The sequence below is a fragment of the Etheostoma spectabile genome, chromosome 8, assembly GCF_008692095.1.
Source record: "Etheostoma spectabile isolate EspeVRDwgs_2016 chromosome 8, UIUC_Espe_1.0, whole genome shotgun sequence".
Lineage (NCBI taxonomy): Eukaryota > Metazoa > Chordata > Actinopteri > Perciformes > Percidae > Etheostoma > Etheostoma spectabile.
The window spans coordinates 24,299,960-24,318,235 of NC_045740.1; the positions used below are offsets into that span (position 1 = coordinate 24,299,960).

The 18,276-nt window shown below is 41.3% G+C and overlaps 1 protein-coding gene and 1 pseudogene across 1 annotated transcript in view; one reads left to right on the forward strand and one right to left on the reverse strand.

The window, feature by feature from the left end:
- The window catches only part of LOC116694736 (serine/threonine-protein kinase H1 homolog), a 10,241-nt pseudogene extending 8,032 nt beyond the window's left edge, over window positions 1-2,209 (forward strand).
- Window positions 1-18,276, reverse strand: part of pskh1 (protein serine kinase H1) — a 27,409-nt gene that overhangs the window by 8,681 nt on the left and 452 nt on the right. Inside the window, exons 2-3 of the mRNA XM_032524154.1 lie at window positions 16,851-17,666; window positions 14,998-15,921 (exon numbers count right to left, since the gene is read on the reverse strand). Coding sequence (XP_032380045.1) covers window positions 14,998-15,921; window positions 16,851-16,919 — 993 coding nt within the window. The 5' untranslated portion in view covers window positions 16,920-17,666. The remainder of the gene's footprint in view (window positions 1-14,997; window positions 15,922-16,850; window positions 17,667-18,276) is intronic.

An 18,276-nucleotide genomic window follows, 5' to 3' on the forward strand; every position in this document is an offset into this window, starting at 1 on the left:
TTAACTCTTCAGACTTTATTATTGGTCAAAATGTAGGGATCTGTTCCGGTCGCGAGACATGTAATATGGAGTCTGTCGGACTAAATTGTTGGCTGTGACTACCAACTGTCGACAGAAATCATGAGAAAACCATGCAGCTGGGGTACGATTCAGGTATTTATTTACCCAAACAAATTGCTCTCTCTCCTCCAGTTCATCTCTTTAGACATCCTAGTTGGTGGAGATGTAGGAATCGTGTGCCGCTCCAGACATGTAACTATGGAGTCTATCAGACTAAAATTTCGCGCTAGGCTCACCAACTGCAGATATAGACATTGAAAGACAGAATAGGCCCGTACTCTGAGTAAATCACCATAGCAACAGGTTCTGTTACTGAGAGGGCAGAGGGGGGCTGCAGCACAATGCTCTAAACAAACAAATGTCTCTCTCCTCCTCCAGTTTATTTTCAGGCATCATAGTGGTAAAAATGTAGGAAATTGTTCTGGTCGCAGACATGTAATATGGAGTATATCAGACTTAAAGTTTTCAAGCTAGGAACCAACTGCCATACAAACAATTGAAAACGGCTCTCAGACACACACGCCCCTATCATGATCCTGTTCCCTGGCGGCCAGTTGACCAACTGACTCCTAACTGAGTTTCCAATGTGTGTGTGTGTGGATGGGCCCCAATAGCAGGCACACTGATAAAATTTCTGCGGAATTTTATTGTTACTGCTCTTGCTGTTGTGTGTGTCTGTATTGGTGGATCTGTATGTGCAGAGTTTGTCGCTAGAAGGCTGTTTTCACAATCTACTGAAGGTGAAAGGTTTCTCTTTACACACCTTAAATCAGACTTTAACACGTGTACACACAGATTTCTTGATAATTGGTTTGGAAGAGAATCTAGTCCATTATGAACTTACACAAACATTTTGGAATAAACAGTATTTGCATATTCATAGTTTTCCAATTTCTTCAATGGAGTGTGAATTAAAACCATAGCCAGGGCTTGACATTAACTTTTTGGGGCACTTTTTGGGGCAAGTAGGCAGCTTAATTTGTATAGCACATTTAGCAACAGGGCAATTCAAAGTGCTTCACACAAAATCAGTTAAAAAAACAACAACAAAACCGATAAAACACAGTAAAAAATAAAAACAAAAGTACATTACGTTTCCCTTGTCATGCACAAAATTCACATGTCGGGTAAAGATTTCTCATATTATACATTTTTTTTTTGTGTTTTGATAATGCAGAATTCAAACAAACCGTTGAAAGATCCAAACACTATCAACATTAAAACAATAGCAACAAATGTGTCCCAATAATAGATCCCCTTCAACAAGAAAAAGGATCTCCAGACTCCATCATATAAGTAATACTTTGCATGCTGGTGTGCAGTGGATCACCAGATGGAGTGGGACTTGAACTTATACAATATCTAAAATAATTTTGTAGACATACAATGGATTTTGCCACTAAATATGTTTACTTTCTATTCTACAATTTCACTTTCTACCCGTCACAGGTGATTAAAGGGATCCTTAAAAGGCGTAGCTACTTTACAGTAATATTAGCTGAAGTTAACATGGCAAGTAACGCTAGTCGTCCGCTGCCCCGGATTGTGGGGGAAAGGTTGTATTTGTTTCAATCTGGAACATAGACGTAATAAGTGGCACAAAATGTGAAGTAACATCGCATTTATTTTGTTGAGTTTTAACTGTCCAGGGGGGCAATCAATTTCTCTCCACTTGCCTACAAAAACACACTGTCCCAGACAAGCCTTAATGTTGAGCCCTGCCAGCCAATAAAAGTAGTCAAAGCAGAGTATTTTTTATAAGAAGAAGATCCTATACTGGAAAAGTATTTTCCTTTACTAACAAAAGTGCCATGTACTCAGTGTGTTAATTTACAGTCTTGTCTCCCTCCTCTCCAGCCGTGGCCCAATGTGTCGAACCTGGCCAAAGATTTTGGTGGAGCGGATCCTGACGGTGGACCCCACGAGCGTCACATCTGGCCAGGCCCTCAAGCACCCCTGGATCGTCAGCATGGCCGCCGCCTCCTCCATGAAGAACCTACAGCGCTGTATATCTCAGACCTGCTGAAGCGGGCGTCCTCGCGCTGCCACAGCACCAAGTCGTCCCAGTCCACGCTCCACCAAATCCAACAAAGCCCGACGGGTGCGAGAGAGGAGCTGCGTGGCTGAACCTCGCTATCAGCAGCAGTAAACGGCTGAACCAGCCTGGACCTTGACAGCCAGCCTGTAGCAAACTTATACTTTGAAGAACACAGCACTACAATGACTGATTTTTTTTTTTATTTATTTTTAACAATGACTCACCCCATTCGAATGCTGCCAATGCTTCAAGTCCCAAATCATTGCCTTAAAAAATAGGACAATGGCCTGACTATTCCATGGCTACCAGCTGAAAAGTAACGGCTACCAGTTGGAAATTTCTGGCAGCGTGTCTCTCATGAGACACAAAAAAGGGACGCACACAAAAGCTTGAACTCCAAAGGTACGTCATCTCTCCATCCATTCCTTCACTTTTTCTCTGTCAGGATGGTGCCTTCAACTCGTTGCTTTTGTTCTTTCAATCCCTGTGTCTCTACATATTATTATTATTGGTGGTGACTTATTAGTCTCCATGCAAATGGTCCATGGATAATGACCTTCCACAAGGATCTGTTGAACAGAATTCTGGGTACTGAAGTTTCTAAGAAGAAAGAAATACTTTTAGAAGAGGAGGGAAAACAAAATCCTCTCACTCATTTCTGATTGAAAATTGCTGTGATTATATTGTACTAATTGTACAGACTTGTGTCTTAAGATGTGGGTAATGCAAGCACTGCAACAAAACCACACCCTCGACGGTCAAAATGAAGATGATTTTTAATAATTAATTCTAAGCTCATCTAATCTTGCCATTATTGCCGGTCAATATCATCGTTCTAAAGCGTCTAAAGTTGTGAAGTTGTTTTGTGTGGTAAGACTTTTATTAACCACTTAATAGATGGTAAATTGATTAGTTTTAAAATGTATTTAATTAAGTGTCATTTATCTGTTAGCAAAACCATCCTTTTACAATTAAATATATTGTAGTGCTGTAAATTAACAGTTTATAGTTACACACATATATCCCTCTTTTACTATATTAGGTATGAGTAAGATTAAGAAACTTTAAGAAAAACAGTTTTTAAAATATCATAAATATTACATTGATAGATATTCCTCACACTTTGCTTACAAACCAACTAGTAACCCATAACAGTCTATAAACAGTGTCTTGGTGGTTATTATAAGTTGCAACAGACAACTTTAATACCTTGTAAAAGTTAAATACTTTTTAAACATCTATTAACATTATCTGGATGCTATTGTAAAGTCTGGACTGATGTTTTTCATAGTTATTGGTTAATAAGTGCCTGGTAATGCAATGATACATTTTCGCCCATCAAAATTATATAAAAAAAGATCTCTATACATACAGTATGACATACAGTACGTGCAAACGTCTTAGGCAGGTGTGAAAAATGCTGTAAAACTAAGAATGCTTTCAAAAATATAAATAGAGATTGTTATTTTTACAAAATGCAAAGGGAGTGAACAAAGAAAAATCTAAATCACATGAATATTGGTGTTACTACCCTTGCCTTCAAACCAGCATCAATCTTATAGGTACACTTGCAGAAAGTCGGGCAATGTTGAGGATTGTAGACGCAGTGGTCGGCCAAGGGAACTTAGTGCAGCAGATGAAAAACATCAAGATTTCCCTTTGAAATGGGAAGATGTCAGCAGTGACTCAGCTCAGAACTGGCAGAAACCGTGGGACCCAGGTAGACCCTTCTACTGTCCCGTAGTCTGGCCAGCGTGGTCTTCATGGAGGAGTTGAAGCCAAAAAGGCATACCTCCGACATGAGGACAAGGCCAAGCGACCCAACTATGCACAAAAACAATAGGAACTGAGGTGCAGAAAAATGGCACCAGGGGCTCTGGACTGATTTGAAAATGGCTGGAGCAGAAGGCAGTTTGTTGGCCGAAGGGTGGAGAGCGCTACAATAAAGAGTGTCTGCAGGCACACAGTGAAGCATGGTGGGGTTCCTTGTATGTTTGGGGCTGCATTTCTGCAAATGGATAGTTGGAGATTTGGTCAGGATGAATGGTGTCCTCAAGGCTGAGATATACAGGCAGATACTTATCATCCAAATTGTAATTTCCACTGTGGGATTAATAAAAGTATACATTATATTATCATGCTAAACCATTAGGGAGGCGTACAATTGTCCCAAATTCATTCTGCAGCAGGACACGACCCCAAGGTCATGAAGAACTACTTCAGTGTGAGAGAAACATGAAGTCTGGAAGCGATGGCATGGCCCCCACTGATCTCAACATTATCGTGTGTGTGTGTGTGTGTGTGTGTGTGTGTGTGTGTGTGTGTGTGGTGGTGTGTGTGTGTGTGTGTGTGTGTGTGTGTGTGTGTGTGTGGTGTGTGTGTGTGTGGTGTGTGTGTGTGTGGTGGTGTGTGTGTGTGTGTGTGTGTGTGTGTGTGTGTGTGTGTGTGTGTGTGTGTGTGTGTGTGTGTGGTGTGTGTGTGTGTGTGTGTGTGTGGTGTGTGTGTGTGGTGTGTGTGTGTGATTACATGAAGAGACAGAAGGATTTGAGGAAGCCTACACCCACAGAAGATCTGCGGTTAGTTCTCCAAGATGTTTGGAACAACCTACCACCCGAGTTCCTTCAAAAACTGTGTGCAAAGTGACCGAGAAGATTGGATGCTGTGTGAAGGCAAAGGGTGGTCACACCAAACCTTGATTTAAATTTAGATTCCCCTTGTATTCACTGGGTTTTGTTATGGATGAAAAACTATTAACACTTCCATTTTTTTAAGTATTCTTAGTATCCAGCGTTTATCTTACCTGCCAAAAAGTTTGCACAGTACTATATATACAATATATACACATATATGTACAGTATACATAATACATGTGTGTGTGTGTATATTTATATTTTTTTTGTATGTACAACTTTATAATGACCATCCACTTTTTAAGACAGCTTACAAACCAACTAGTAACCCCTGACAAAGTATGAACTATCTAATGTTATAGATGGTTTACAAAGCATGTATTACTATTAACAAGGTATTAGGTAATAATTAACATAATTATAGTCATCTGTTGCAACTTTATAATAACCATCCAGACCCTGTTTATAGACGGTTACAAACCAACTAGTTACCCTTGACAACGTGTTAAAAACATCTGGTCCATCTATCGAAGTATTGTTTACAGATGTTTTAAAAATGGTTCTTTTAGGCTTACAAACAGTTTTATCATTACTCGATATTAATATAATACTGGGGGATAATGTCTGTAACTATAAACTGGTAATTTACTTTAGCAATAAATTTATTAATTATAATGTATTTGTTAACAGTTAAATGACAGTTTGCTACATTAAATGACAAATTACTCAAGATGAATTAACTATCAATTAACCATCTATAACCATGGTTATTATAAAGTTACCTCCTTTGTTTCACCAACATCGTCACTAAGTGGAGTTTTCCTTTCCTACATCGGTCTCTTTAGCATTCAGCAACAACACAGTCACATATCCATTACCGTGCTGTCAATGTGATAGTCATTTAAAGGTCCCATGGCATGACATTTGACTTCATGAGGTTTTTTAGCGTTAAATGAGTTCCCCCAGCCTGCATGGTCCCCCAGTGACTAGAAATGGTGAAAGGTGTAAACCGAGTCCTGGGTATCCTGCTCTGCTTTGAGAAAATGAAAGCTCAGATGGGGCGAGCTGGAATCTTGCTCCTTATGAGGTCATAAGGGGAAAGGTGCCTCCCCTTTCTCTGCTTTGCCCGCCCAGAGAATTGCCCCCCCCCATGAGAAAGAGAGGACATCATGGCTTTAATGAGCAAAGTGGCAGTTGGTCAAAAAAAGGTCTATATAAAAAGCATCCAAACGCACCATGTCATGGAACCTTTACAAAACTTTTGCAGCAATTGTGATGGTAGATAACATTAGCACAGAATATGAAGTGATTGATATGGGTGATTACAGAAAGTTCAGACAGAAGCTAGTGGAACAAACGTTAAGTCAGGGTTGGTAATGTTGAGAGAGCAAGATGTGAAAGTAGTATTTATTGCTGTTGGGGTGCAAAGACCATTAAACAATATAAAAAAGTGTATTGGAACATCTGCTCCTAGGCAGAAAAACAAACCATTCAATATGTTACTAGACTTGTGACCAAAATAAAGGAACTGAAGATAATGTTGAGCACGTAGAGTAAATCAAATGATCATTAGTATGTATGATTCCAAAGATTCTGAATTACAAAACCTAGCAATGCAATCATGCTTATGTTTAGTTCTCACGTGTGGAAAGGTTACCCTTTGTAAGTGCACTTAAATCAGAATAAATTCCACAGGTTACCTAGAGATGAACCCTAGTTTGGTAAAGCCGCAATTTAATGCGATTATTCAATATTTTCCAAAAGTAGCACAACTTTCTTTTTAAAAAAAAGTGAAGTATTTGTCTTTTGTTGCTTTTTTCTCATTTTATCTGATGAAGCACTTAATCTATACAGTTGAATTAAATTTTGTTTTGAAATTGCAATCTTGCTCTCTATCGGACCTGTTCACTGCATTTTAATGGATTCACAACTCCCAGACTCCCAGGTTTGCTGCAGTGTGGTCTTTTCTTCTGAATATGAGTATTTTGCTGTGATCTATCCCAGACTTTTGAAGTGTGTTACTGTTGTGAACCTTTGAACACATACTGGAACCTAGAGCCATGTCAGCGACCTCAGTTTTTTCTATCTTTTTGTCTTTTGTCCTTTGGCCTTTTGCTTGTCAGGATGCTCTGTCATCTTTCCAATTCCTTGATGAAGAGATTTCAGATTGTATATCTCTTGTCCTACTGCTGTTATCTGCCTGATGTTCACCTCTGGTGGGAGAAGAATTGTTTAAAAAACTTTAAATGAGGCTAAATTGGAACTGGTACTGCTACATTATATTACTCTGTCTAATTTTGAGAGATACTCCAACCCAAAGTGTCTTTTTAATATCAGACCACACCCGTAGGCTTAAAAATTTCCTTCACAGAGAAAACCGGTGTGGTCATCTACAACACGCAATATGATGAGGTGGCCTTAGTTCTGGTAGTTAGTTCAATGATTGCTCTTAGACTCAGATCAGTTGGACTCCGGATTGGCTGTGGTTGAATTAGCACACATGAGTGCTGTTGTATACCATATTCAATGAATAACCAAAGCAACATTAGCAGTTTTGCAGAATGCCAGCACATTTGTAAAGGTGTCTCTTTTTTCGTGTTTTTTTTTTTATATACAGTACTGTGTGATTTTATATAAAATGCTGTCCTAAATGAAGTAGCCAACTCATCACGTTACCTGAAAACAGTTGTTTTTGTTATTGTGTGTCTAAAATGAATGATACACTTTGCTTCTGCCATTAACTTTTTATTTTATTTTTTAAACGGTGGAGTTGTATGTGCCAATAAAACATCGAACTGATTTGCCAGATTGAATTTGGATTTTGACATTTTGGATTTTTCTTGTTTGGGAATGGTCCAACCGTCATATACGTTAATGTGTAAGTTAGTAAAGACCCAGATCTATTTTATTTCTCAGGAGTGGTGGAGACCAAAACATAGAGAAAGGGAAAGGGAATTTTGGACATATGTGTTGCCTCAAATAAATGATAATGTTGCTTGTGTTATTGGACGAGTACATGGGCAACTGTTGGCATGTTAACCACCAGCAATGCACGGCAGCATTGTAGTGTGTCAACTTGGTGGAGTCCTTCTGCCGCAAATGGACAAAAATGTAAATGCTCTGCAGCTTCGAGTTTGGTAGACTATTTGTTAGTAAGTGGGCAAAGACCTTCCTGGCTGCCACGAGCAACCATAGCTGTAATGTGGTGTTGTCAAGGTTACTTGTAGCTAAAGCAAATTAGCACTAGCCTCCACACTTGAATCTGTACAGCATATTGAATTCAATTAAATATATTGTCATTTATTTATATTCTTGAGCATATTTAACAAACCCAAAATGCTTAAACTACTGTGGGGCCTTAGTACAATTACAGCATAGACTCGTTTGAATCTACTGAGATATGAATTGTTTTGAGACATTACCTAGTTTATTCACAGCTGATGAAAATAAGGCGAGAGGTAATGAAAACCAAACTGTTTATAGCGTCCCATTGTATTTTATTGTTATAAACTAATAAAGCAATAGCCTTTGAATGTCTAAAATACTTCAAAATATTGAAGCTGAAGTATAGCTGCAGAGCAGCGGCCGCCATTCAATCTCCACATACAAAATCTAGTGATAGTGAGTACATTAATATATTGGGTGTGGTCTTACATTACAATGGGTGAAATAAGCATGTTAAATCCAGCTTAAAATGATGCACTGCAGCTGTGTCCGTGATTTGCAGTGCTGTTTCCTGAAGTAAACAGCGCCAACTGCTGGCAAACCGCAGCGTGACGGAAGGCGGACTAAAGGGTAGCTGGAGGCCGCGGGGTTGCCAGGTTTCGTACAAAGCATTAGTTTACACACTGTGCTAATGTGCCTTTGAAAGGCAGGGAAGGTCAACATAATTACCTGAGTTACAGTTTCTAACGAACACATTACGGGGAAAACTGCCAATCGATTAACGATATTATCCAAAATGTTATGGAGGAGCAGACTGGGCTCGGTGGTTTAGGAGGATAGGTTAACCAAACCTGGCATCCCGTCACAAGTAGACGTCAGTGGGTCTGGTCTGCGGCTGTAGGTTTAGTGAGTTTGCTGCTAGTTTTGTTCGGTGTAGAATAAACTATCAGCGAGTAGCTACCGCTTATCAATACCGGACCGTGAAAATACATACAGAAACTGTGACGTGTGAAACGTTGTTCAGCTCGGTGAGTATAATCAACACACAAACCACCAGCAGTACTGTAAAATATACTAAGCTAGCTAGCTAACGCTCTACTATTACATGCGTAAGACTGTGGGTCTAAAAATGCCTAAAGCATGTCTTGTTTACAAAACCTATTTGAGATGGCTACGGGAAGTGTAGCTTTCGCGACATTAGCACGTGCTTTCGTGGTTTTTAAATAACGTTACGTTATTACGTCGACAACTAATTGTCCTCAGATTTACTTACCCAGCCTCCAGCATGTCTTGATGCTCGCTTGGTTTATGCTGATTAAGTCGTCATTTATATGTGGCTACATGGCTTATTTGGTCATTTTGGTTTAGTTAGCTAGCTTATTTTTTTTAATAATGTGTCGCGGTGGGAAGCAGTAACGTTAAATTGGTATTAATTGCATGGCTCTACCGACGCTGAAATAAAGTCTTATGTTACGTTAAATGGGTACACTACTAGACCTTGAATGCACATGTAATGTAAACTAAAGGCATCAAACGGTGGTAGGTTTGGTTTGCTCAGGGAGTTGACATGAAAAACTAATGTCATAGAACAAACGAAGGCTGTTTCATTAGTGAAAGCAGAAAGTTAGACTGTTTTGTGCCCTGCAAACCAAGGACCCTAATTGTAATATTAAACATGTAACGTTAGACAGCGACTCTTTTCTCCTGTAGTCTATCTTTCTAATACTTTTTTTCTGTTTGGTGTCATGGTTTGTCGGAGGGAGGGGGTGTCTGACCAGGGAAACGGTCAATTATCAAAGTTCTACTAAAAGTACTTTTCTAAGGTCTTCTGCTAACCATCGACGAACCGACCCACTTCACTTCTTGTGTGTTGCTATCACTCCTGGGGACCACTTCTCCTCTCCGATTGTGGTGGGGGGGGTTTTCCTAGCTCTAATGTATATTTGCCTGGAGGATGATGCCCACGTTTGGGCGGTGTTATGTTGACACAGGTAGCCAGCCCTACCCTAGGCAGTGGGGCTATTTTACAGCCCTGGTCTAAACCAGTAGTTGTTAGCTGTTAGTTGTCTCACATGGCAGAGATCCTGTCTGGAGCCTGGACTGGTGATTTAGTCTCCTGTTAACTAGACCAGCCGGCTTTTAGTGACATCGTCTAATCCGTCTATCTGTGTAGACCCATATCGCAGATTGATCTATGATGAATCATTAATGTTGAGCACACAATGTGACTACACACAATAAAAGTAGGATAAGGATAGTTGTGTAGCATGATTTCCTGTCTCGTTTTGCCAGAACATCCTACTGGAGGAGAGAGAGCAATTTGTTTGGGAAACTTCCAGATATTCGTACCGCAGCCCCCCCACTCTGTCCCCCACTCTAGCTCTGAACATTCCGCCACAAAAACACACATTGGAAAATCTGAGACCGTCAAAAGACATACGTAAACTGATTTGGAGAAACCGTGCTAGATATCTGAACGCCCAGTCACCAATAAACGCCAAAGTCTTGTCTTCGGTTTAAACTTTTAATCAGGTTTCTACGTTAAAGTTGGCGATGCAGCACAGTCCCAAAGAGGGGGGGGTTTGAGTGATGTTGAGCGATTTCCCCAACATTTCCCATTCATGTCTATGGGACATTTTTGGCCGTATTTTTGCCGATTTCGGTAAAGCCACGCGGCAAATTTGGTTGAAACTACATAGCACACCATTCCCGATCAATACCCACATGTCGGTGTAATGTGGTTCGCGTGTTGGCAACGCTTTGGGACTAGTAGTGCGTCAAAAAACTGGCGGAATAATAATAATAAGTATGGGCAATAATAGTCATTGTGCCAAGTGCTGCTATTGCAGCACCACGGCACACTGAATAAACCACTTCTCTTTTAATGGGGGGACTTCAAATAATTGTGTCAGTACAGTTTTTTCCACTAGACACTAGAGGGCAGCAGAGTGACATAAAGGTGATATGGTCTATTGAGGACAGTCCTCACTGACCTGACAAACAGCTTGGTCAGTGTAACCATGTTAGGCGTTTGGTTTATTCCATATTCAATGTGAGTCTCCTTGGTCTCTTGATATGGTCTGATTCAATAATGGGTGTGGGGTAGTTGTACCTCTTGATTGTTTGCATATGTTTTTCTTGTTTCCAAAAGATTTAATGTAACACAAAAGCAAATGTTCTCTTTGTGAGACACAGACTATTTAGTATGAGTGACTGGTAGTGAGTCAAACTCTACCCCCTACTTAGACAGGAATTGGGAATATCAACGCTGCATGCCTTTCCACACACAGTTTGTACATGGTGTCCTGCTTGGCAACCAGCTGTGCTTTCAGTCTCCCGGTAGACAACTAACCCCCCACTTCGCACAACAGGTAAATCACTAGTGTTGGCTAAAGACACATGAGCAATATATAACCCTCAGACATGCATTTCTCCTCCTCTTTGGACCTCAGCTGTAAATGTGAACATTATTTATCACAGCTGTAAAGACATGTTCCTATATGAAGTGCATTAAAGTCTCCCCCCCCCCATAGTTCCATCTCTAATGTAACGGGGCCCAACTACGGGTCACAGGCCTCACTGCCAGGCATAGTGATGTAATACAAGTTGTTGTATTGCATCCTTGCAAGGACACAAAAATGACCCCTTTATGAAATGAATAATTCTAGTCACGTGAGTTGCGTTTAAAGCTACTGTAAATTAACGCACAAGCTTTACAGCAGAACACAGCATATATATATTTCAGCGTTATGTGATCGCAACAGAGAGAAAACATGGGCTGCATCTCATGGCCCTTATTTGATAGCTCCTTGCCTCCTCGGTCCTCTGCTGAACCAGAAGTTGTTCTGTCACTCCACGGTGAAGGCTGTGTGAAAGCTCCTATGTCTGCCCTGAGGACCGAGGAGGGGTCATCGAGGAGCTATAGGCAAGGATACACGAGAGCAGTCTTCCAGGAAGCCGTGCAGCGGAAGGAGTTGCTAGCAAACAAATTAATGTGACGTGTCAGAGTAAGGACGTCTCATCCCTCTAAAAAACATTTTCCTCTCTCCACCAATGATTTCCTTGCATCTCTCCCGTGCCTCTTCAGGGGGAAGGACTAAGACGCGAGGAAGTGGATGAGTCAAGGAGGCAATTTAAGCAACATGAGAAGCACCGATGGCTAAGAAAGCTATCCGGCCGAACGGCGACGTTGCAGTTCTATAGTATGCTTCTTAACCACTATGCCACTGGATGCCTCGGACCCTGCCCTCTGCCTGTATTTTCTCTTCTTATTTTGCTGTGTGCGGGACTTTTATAGATGACAAAGAGCCTTTGGGCAAAATACGGCAATGGGGCGCCGTCCCGCAGGGTTGTACCGAGGTGTGTGTGTGTGCGTTTAGTTGTGCTTTAGAATGTAACCTCAGTGAAAAAAACTGTCAGTCAGAAAAAACAAGTCAGAAAAAAAACATTTAATTCCCCTGATTCCCTTCTTTGTTCTCACTAATGCTCCTCTCTCTCTTCATTCCCTCTCTAACCATAGACAGTTAAAGAAACGGACAAAGCAATGCCGTTATACTTCAACAGAGACCAGTGAAGTCTATTAGAAGCACTTTTCTGGTAAAAGCTAAGCCTTACTGTGCAGCCTCCAACTGAGCTCGACAATGTGGATGTGACGTGAGCTACTTGTCTGAAAGTTGTAAGTCTTCTGGTAGCTGTGCCAAGAGAAACCCCTATCATTCCCAGTCAGCAGAGACGGACAGCGTAGGTACCACAGGTTAATTACTGCTAACTAAAATGCTAGTTAACATTAGTAATTAAACGCAAACAGCAAATGGAAGTCAAAACTGCCTGCAAACTTCTCCTGTACGGTACGATGATTGTCTCTTATGCGACAGAAAGTTGGGTGGTTTTGACACAATCGTTAGCCTATTTTCACAAAAATGTCTGCTACGGAGCCATAACATGAGCTACAAGATAATGGAGCTTTTTATACATTTTCCTGCTTCTTTAGAAATAAACAACTGACAACTAGAGTCTTTAGACGCTTCAGATGTAAAGTTATTCACTGTCAAAGTGACATCATAATGAATGGCAGTCAATGGGATGCTAACGGTGGGTGATGCTTGTTAGCAACAAAATGGCTCCATAGTAGGTACACTTTGCGGAGGCAGGCTTACCCCCTTGTCTATGACTCTGCCTTTCTCTCTCTCTCTGGCTCGGGGAGAAGGAGCAGACTTTGTGTTTATAAACACCAACCAACAAAAGTAACATATCATACATTAAAGAGACAGGCGCTAAAATGGAGCAATTCAGACAAATTAAACAGGTATGTTCAGACAGACAGTATGAGAATAATAACTTGCTTTTCGACCATTAAAGCATATACATTTGTTCTAGTAGAAAGGAAAATAAAAAGGTATGAAAAGCATAAAATGTCCCCTTTACGTTTAGAGTGTATATTGTGCTTGATTGAAGCATTTAGCCATTTGACGTTGCTGTTTTACGATCCTTTTTGAGCAGTTAGAAGGCATCCTGTGGAGTAGTTAACCACTAGTAACACTATGGAGCAATGTTTTTATGAGTGGGTCCCTGTTTTGTTTGTATAATGCACACCAGGACGCACAAGCTATTCCAATGACAGAAAGTAAATGTGCCCAAAAAAGTATCACCAACAAAGGAGGAAGCTAGCACACATGCACGTAAACTATGCCAGATCTGAAATACTTTTAAGAAATGGAAATACATCACACGTTTGTCAGGGCTCAAGGCTACACACAATGCATGTTGGTGAGAATGTAAGGTAATTTCTTTACAAAAAAGCTCCACAGGGTACCTTTAAAGCTGCTATAATAAATATTTTATAAATAAAAAAATTCAATGGGATACTACACAGTGGTGTAATTGCTCTAGCTGTTTTATAATTTGCCTTTAACCACTTAGTCATTAACCACTTTACCAATGATCATTTATCAAAGATCTCATTGTGTAAATATTTTGTGAAAGCACCAATATGGCCGCAAACAATATGGATATTGAAGCATTTGGTAAAAAATATTGTAATATTCAATTTTTTTGGTATCACCCAACTCTACTCGCAGGGTAAAGTCCGTTTCATGATTTGGACAATTACCTTTTCACATACAGCTCCCCTGGGTAAGGTCTAGATAACTTTGGTTTGCAGTGCATGTGTGAAAGGGGCTAGAGAAGAAAGATTGTTCTGTCATTGCTTTCAAGACGAATCTTCTTACGACCACAACACCAACTCAATAACCCCTGTATCTCTCAAATAATGCAAAGTGGTTGATTCCACTGAAAGGTTCTCTCACTAATTCAAGGAAGACTTGCTGCCCATACCCAGTACTCATCCTGCAGCCCTACTATACTATCTGCAAACATCAGCCCAAATATAGGCTCTCTGTAAGTGATTTAAATCAATTCAATTATTAATGTGTCTCATCTGACCTTATCTTAGCCTGTCATGCACTTGGGAAATTCAAATCTGGACGGATTCCAAGAAAACAGATAATTCAACTGCTCCTAGTTAAATATTACAAAGCTAGTCAGCTGTTATTTGCTGTATGTGGGGCAAACATTAACCAGGGGCCCATTTTGTAAAGCTCACAGGCAACATAAACATCCCACGCCATGAAACAAAGGAATGGACTACTTAGCAGTCTTCCAAGTAAATACACAGATTGAGCAAAAGTAATTAAAAGTAATTGCGCACACACACGCACACACACACACACACACAGACACAGACAGACAGACAGACAGACAGACGGAGGACACATTGATCTAGAGAGGACACATACGCAAGAGTGAACGTAGCATGGTAAAAGTAAAGGATCATGAGATCGATATGGATGTGAACTGTGGGATGATTAGTGAGGAGAGAAGTTAGGCTTGTGAAAATGTGTGTGTGTGTCTGAACAATGTCCCCTTACGAGAAAAGCTGAACTTCTCAGAAACCTGTTGACAAAGCCTTATGCGGTGTGAGGAATGCATTTCCAATATGGGTGAAGTCTGCTTGTGTGTTTATGTATGAGAGAGAGAGAGAGAGAGAGAGAGAGAGAGAGAGAGAGAGAGAGAGAGAGAGAGAGAGAAACAAATATCACTCCTCACCTCTCCAGAGAAGCTGTACTTCCCCTTGAGGATCTGCCGGTAGAGCCTCATGCGGTTGTCGTCCTCGAAGGGCATGGTTCCACTCAGCAGGATGTACGAGATCACCCCCAGTGCCCACATGTCTACAGCGTTTGTGTAGGGCTTCCTGACCAGGATCTCCGGGGCGATGTACTCTGGCGTGCCGCAAGTGGTCTTCATCAGACATTCATCTCCTTTCTTCCGGCTACTGGCCAAACCAAAGTCGGTGATGATGATCTTGGAATCGGCACCCGGGTGGTAGTAGAGCAGGTTTTCTGGCTTCAGGTCTCGGTGAGTGATCCCCAAAGTGTGGAGGTACTTGACGCCGTCCAGCACCATCTGCAGCACCCGCGTGGCGTCGCGCTCCGTGAAGGAGCCGCGAGCAATGATCCGGTCAAAGAGCTCCCCTCCGGTGGCCAGCTCCATCACCATGTAGACGCGATCTGCCGTCTCGAAGACCTCCATCAGCTGGATTATATTGGGATGACGGACACGTCGCAGGACACACAGCTCAGACTTGCACACCTCTCGCCCCTCCCGGTAACGGGTCTCGATCATCTTGATGGCGTAAGGCTGCCGGGTGCTCTTGTGCTCCACGCGAACGACCCGACTAAAACTCCCGCGGCCTATCAGCGCTTTGATGTCATACTTGGCCGTGACCCGGGGGTCAAACTTGGCTCGATATTTTGCCACCTTTTTCCGCTGAGGGTCCGACAGCTCGGACGGGTCCTTAGAGGGCTGGGCCGAGGCGGTGGGAGTGACCGCCTGAGCCTGGGCCTGACACGGGGAGGTGGAGTAAGCCTTGTCACCTCCCCCTCCACCGGCCCCATCCGTCTTGCTCCGAGTGCCATTCCCTCGTATGAAGTGCTTATAGATATCTGTATGAGGAGGTTGGGGAGGCTCAACCTGAAAGATACAGGAACACATTTCATCACAGGCGCAAAGTACAAACCAGAGCAGGAGAACAACAGTTAACAGGGTTTCTGAGAAAGAAAGAAAAGATTAAATTCACTGTCATATGGAAAGACATATTAGGGCTGGGCAATAATTCAATATAATTTATCGTCTTTCAATGGAATCATATTATATATTGAGATACTGTGATATACTATTATGTTATCTAAATTGATTATAGCACATACCTACTCAATTTTCTCAGAAAATCTGTTATTATTGTTTGAAGAATTGTAGATTTGTTTTAACATCACACTATTTTGGTGCATGCATGTAAATATAGTCAGTATCTAGCTGGAATATCATCTTTGATTTTCTCCATATCACCCAACCCTATGACGTATAGATTTTTAGACTAGAATTAGTTTAGACCGACCAATACCGGATTTTTATGGTGTAACATTGTTCTGATACCAATATCTGGGTGATAGCAATTATTTTTTACATTAACAAATCTTTAGCCTGGATTTATGGTACGCAATATTGTTGGAAAAAAATATTGCAATGTAATTTGTTTTTCATTATCTTGCAGCCCTAAACGCCACAATCTTCTGAACATATTCTGAAATACAGAGTGTGTTGTGTGGAACTGCTCTTAATTAGCTTTGTAGCAACTCATTTGGCAATGGCTTGAATGTAACGAACATTTAATATCAAAAAGTAACGCACAAAAGCTTTAAGAGAAATTTCACAGTTCAAGGTGTTTGTTTTAAATTCAATAATTGCATCATATTTTCAAAAGTCAATGAGTAATTATGTCAATAATTGTGATTTCATTAATGACCAAAATAATGGTGATTCTGATTTTCTTCTATAATCAAGCAGCCCTACTGTGGCGGTAACATTATTACCATTACTGGTGACGACGTTGTCCTACTGACCTTTTTGACCAGGTCCAGCTGAACATCCCCTGGAGGCTCAGGGAGGACCTTACTGTTCCTGCACCCCATCACATCACCTTGGGCCACTGCCCAGCCAGCCCCACAGGCCACCACGAGCCCTGCCTCATCACCGCAACAGCTGATTTAACACACTCAGGGCATCCAACATCCAGGCTGCAGCCACACTCAGAGACAGGGTTCATGAATAAAGCTGATTACACCCACTCAAGTCCCAAGGAGCTGGCATCAGCACTCACAGTTCATAAATACACCTGATACATCCACTTAAGTCCAATTTTAAAAAGTCCAAGAGTTTGTTAACATATTCTGGGCAAGCAAGTTGTGTGTTTAGGTTCCATCCGCAAGTACTGTATTACTGGTTGTCTTTTTGTTACAGTATTCTTTTGATAGGCCTGTGCCGGTGGGTGGCACACACACACACACACACACACACACACACACACAGGCAGGCTAGACGATCAGCAGGCAGGGGGTACCTCAAGCCCCTTGCAGAACCTACCAGGGCCCCATCTCAGATGGCGTAATATGTTGAATGTTTGAGAGAAAATCGCATGAACTAGTATGGATGCTCATGGGACAAAAATGACTGATCAGGGCAGCGGAGGGAGAGCAATTTTAGGAAACAGGGTTGAGTGCAGTTGCCTTCAGGAGACATGCAGAAAGATTTAGGCAGCACTAAGATCATCAACTACGCTCCGATCCATTGGGGAAGGCTGCAATGTCAGCAACGGGTCTTGCCACAGATAAAGCAGCTCCCATGGAGAATCACAGGCTGAAGAACAGCAGAGGGAAGCTCTGTAATGAAGAACAAAATAAAAATATGAAACTTGAGTGATTATGGTTAGGCTCACGCATTGGAAATATATACTAAATTCTGACATGATAGCAGATCTCAATTAGGCCAATCACTGAAAAGCCAGAAAAGCAACGGACCTAAACACTAAACCAATGCTAATTTTAGCACTAGTTACACACCATTTTTATATGGAAGTTGCGTGATGAGGCCATATTGTTAAGCTCCCTGCCAAAATATGATTACAGCTATCCAGACATGTTTTGCAATGGCCAAGAAAACAAGGGATAGCTTAGCAGTTGTTAGCTGCTCTACCACAGATGGTCACTTTTAAATGCTGGAACTCTGCTTGCTAGAATGCTTAAAGTTATCAGTACAAAATGTTTATCAGCTTACTTTGCTTTTTTTTACAGTTAGAACAACAAAAACTTAACTGGAAACATCCCTTAAAACATACGTCAAAGTACCTTACACGCTGAAGAAACCATGACACATAAGTGTTTCGGATATGTAATGGACAGCTGCATTAAGTTTAGTCGAAATTGAGAAATGGCCAGGCCCTACTCATGTCAATGTTTTTTCTTTAGTCCCAAACTAATTCAGCCGTTATTT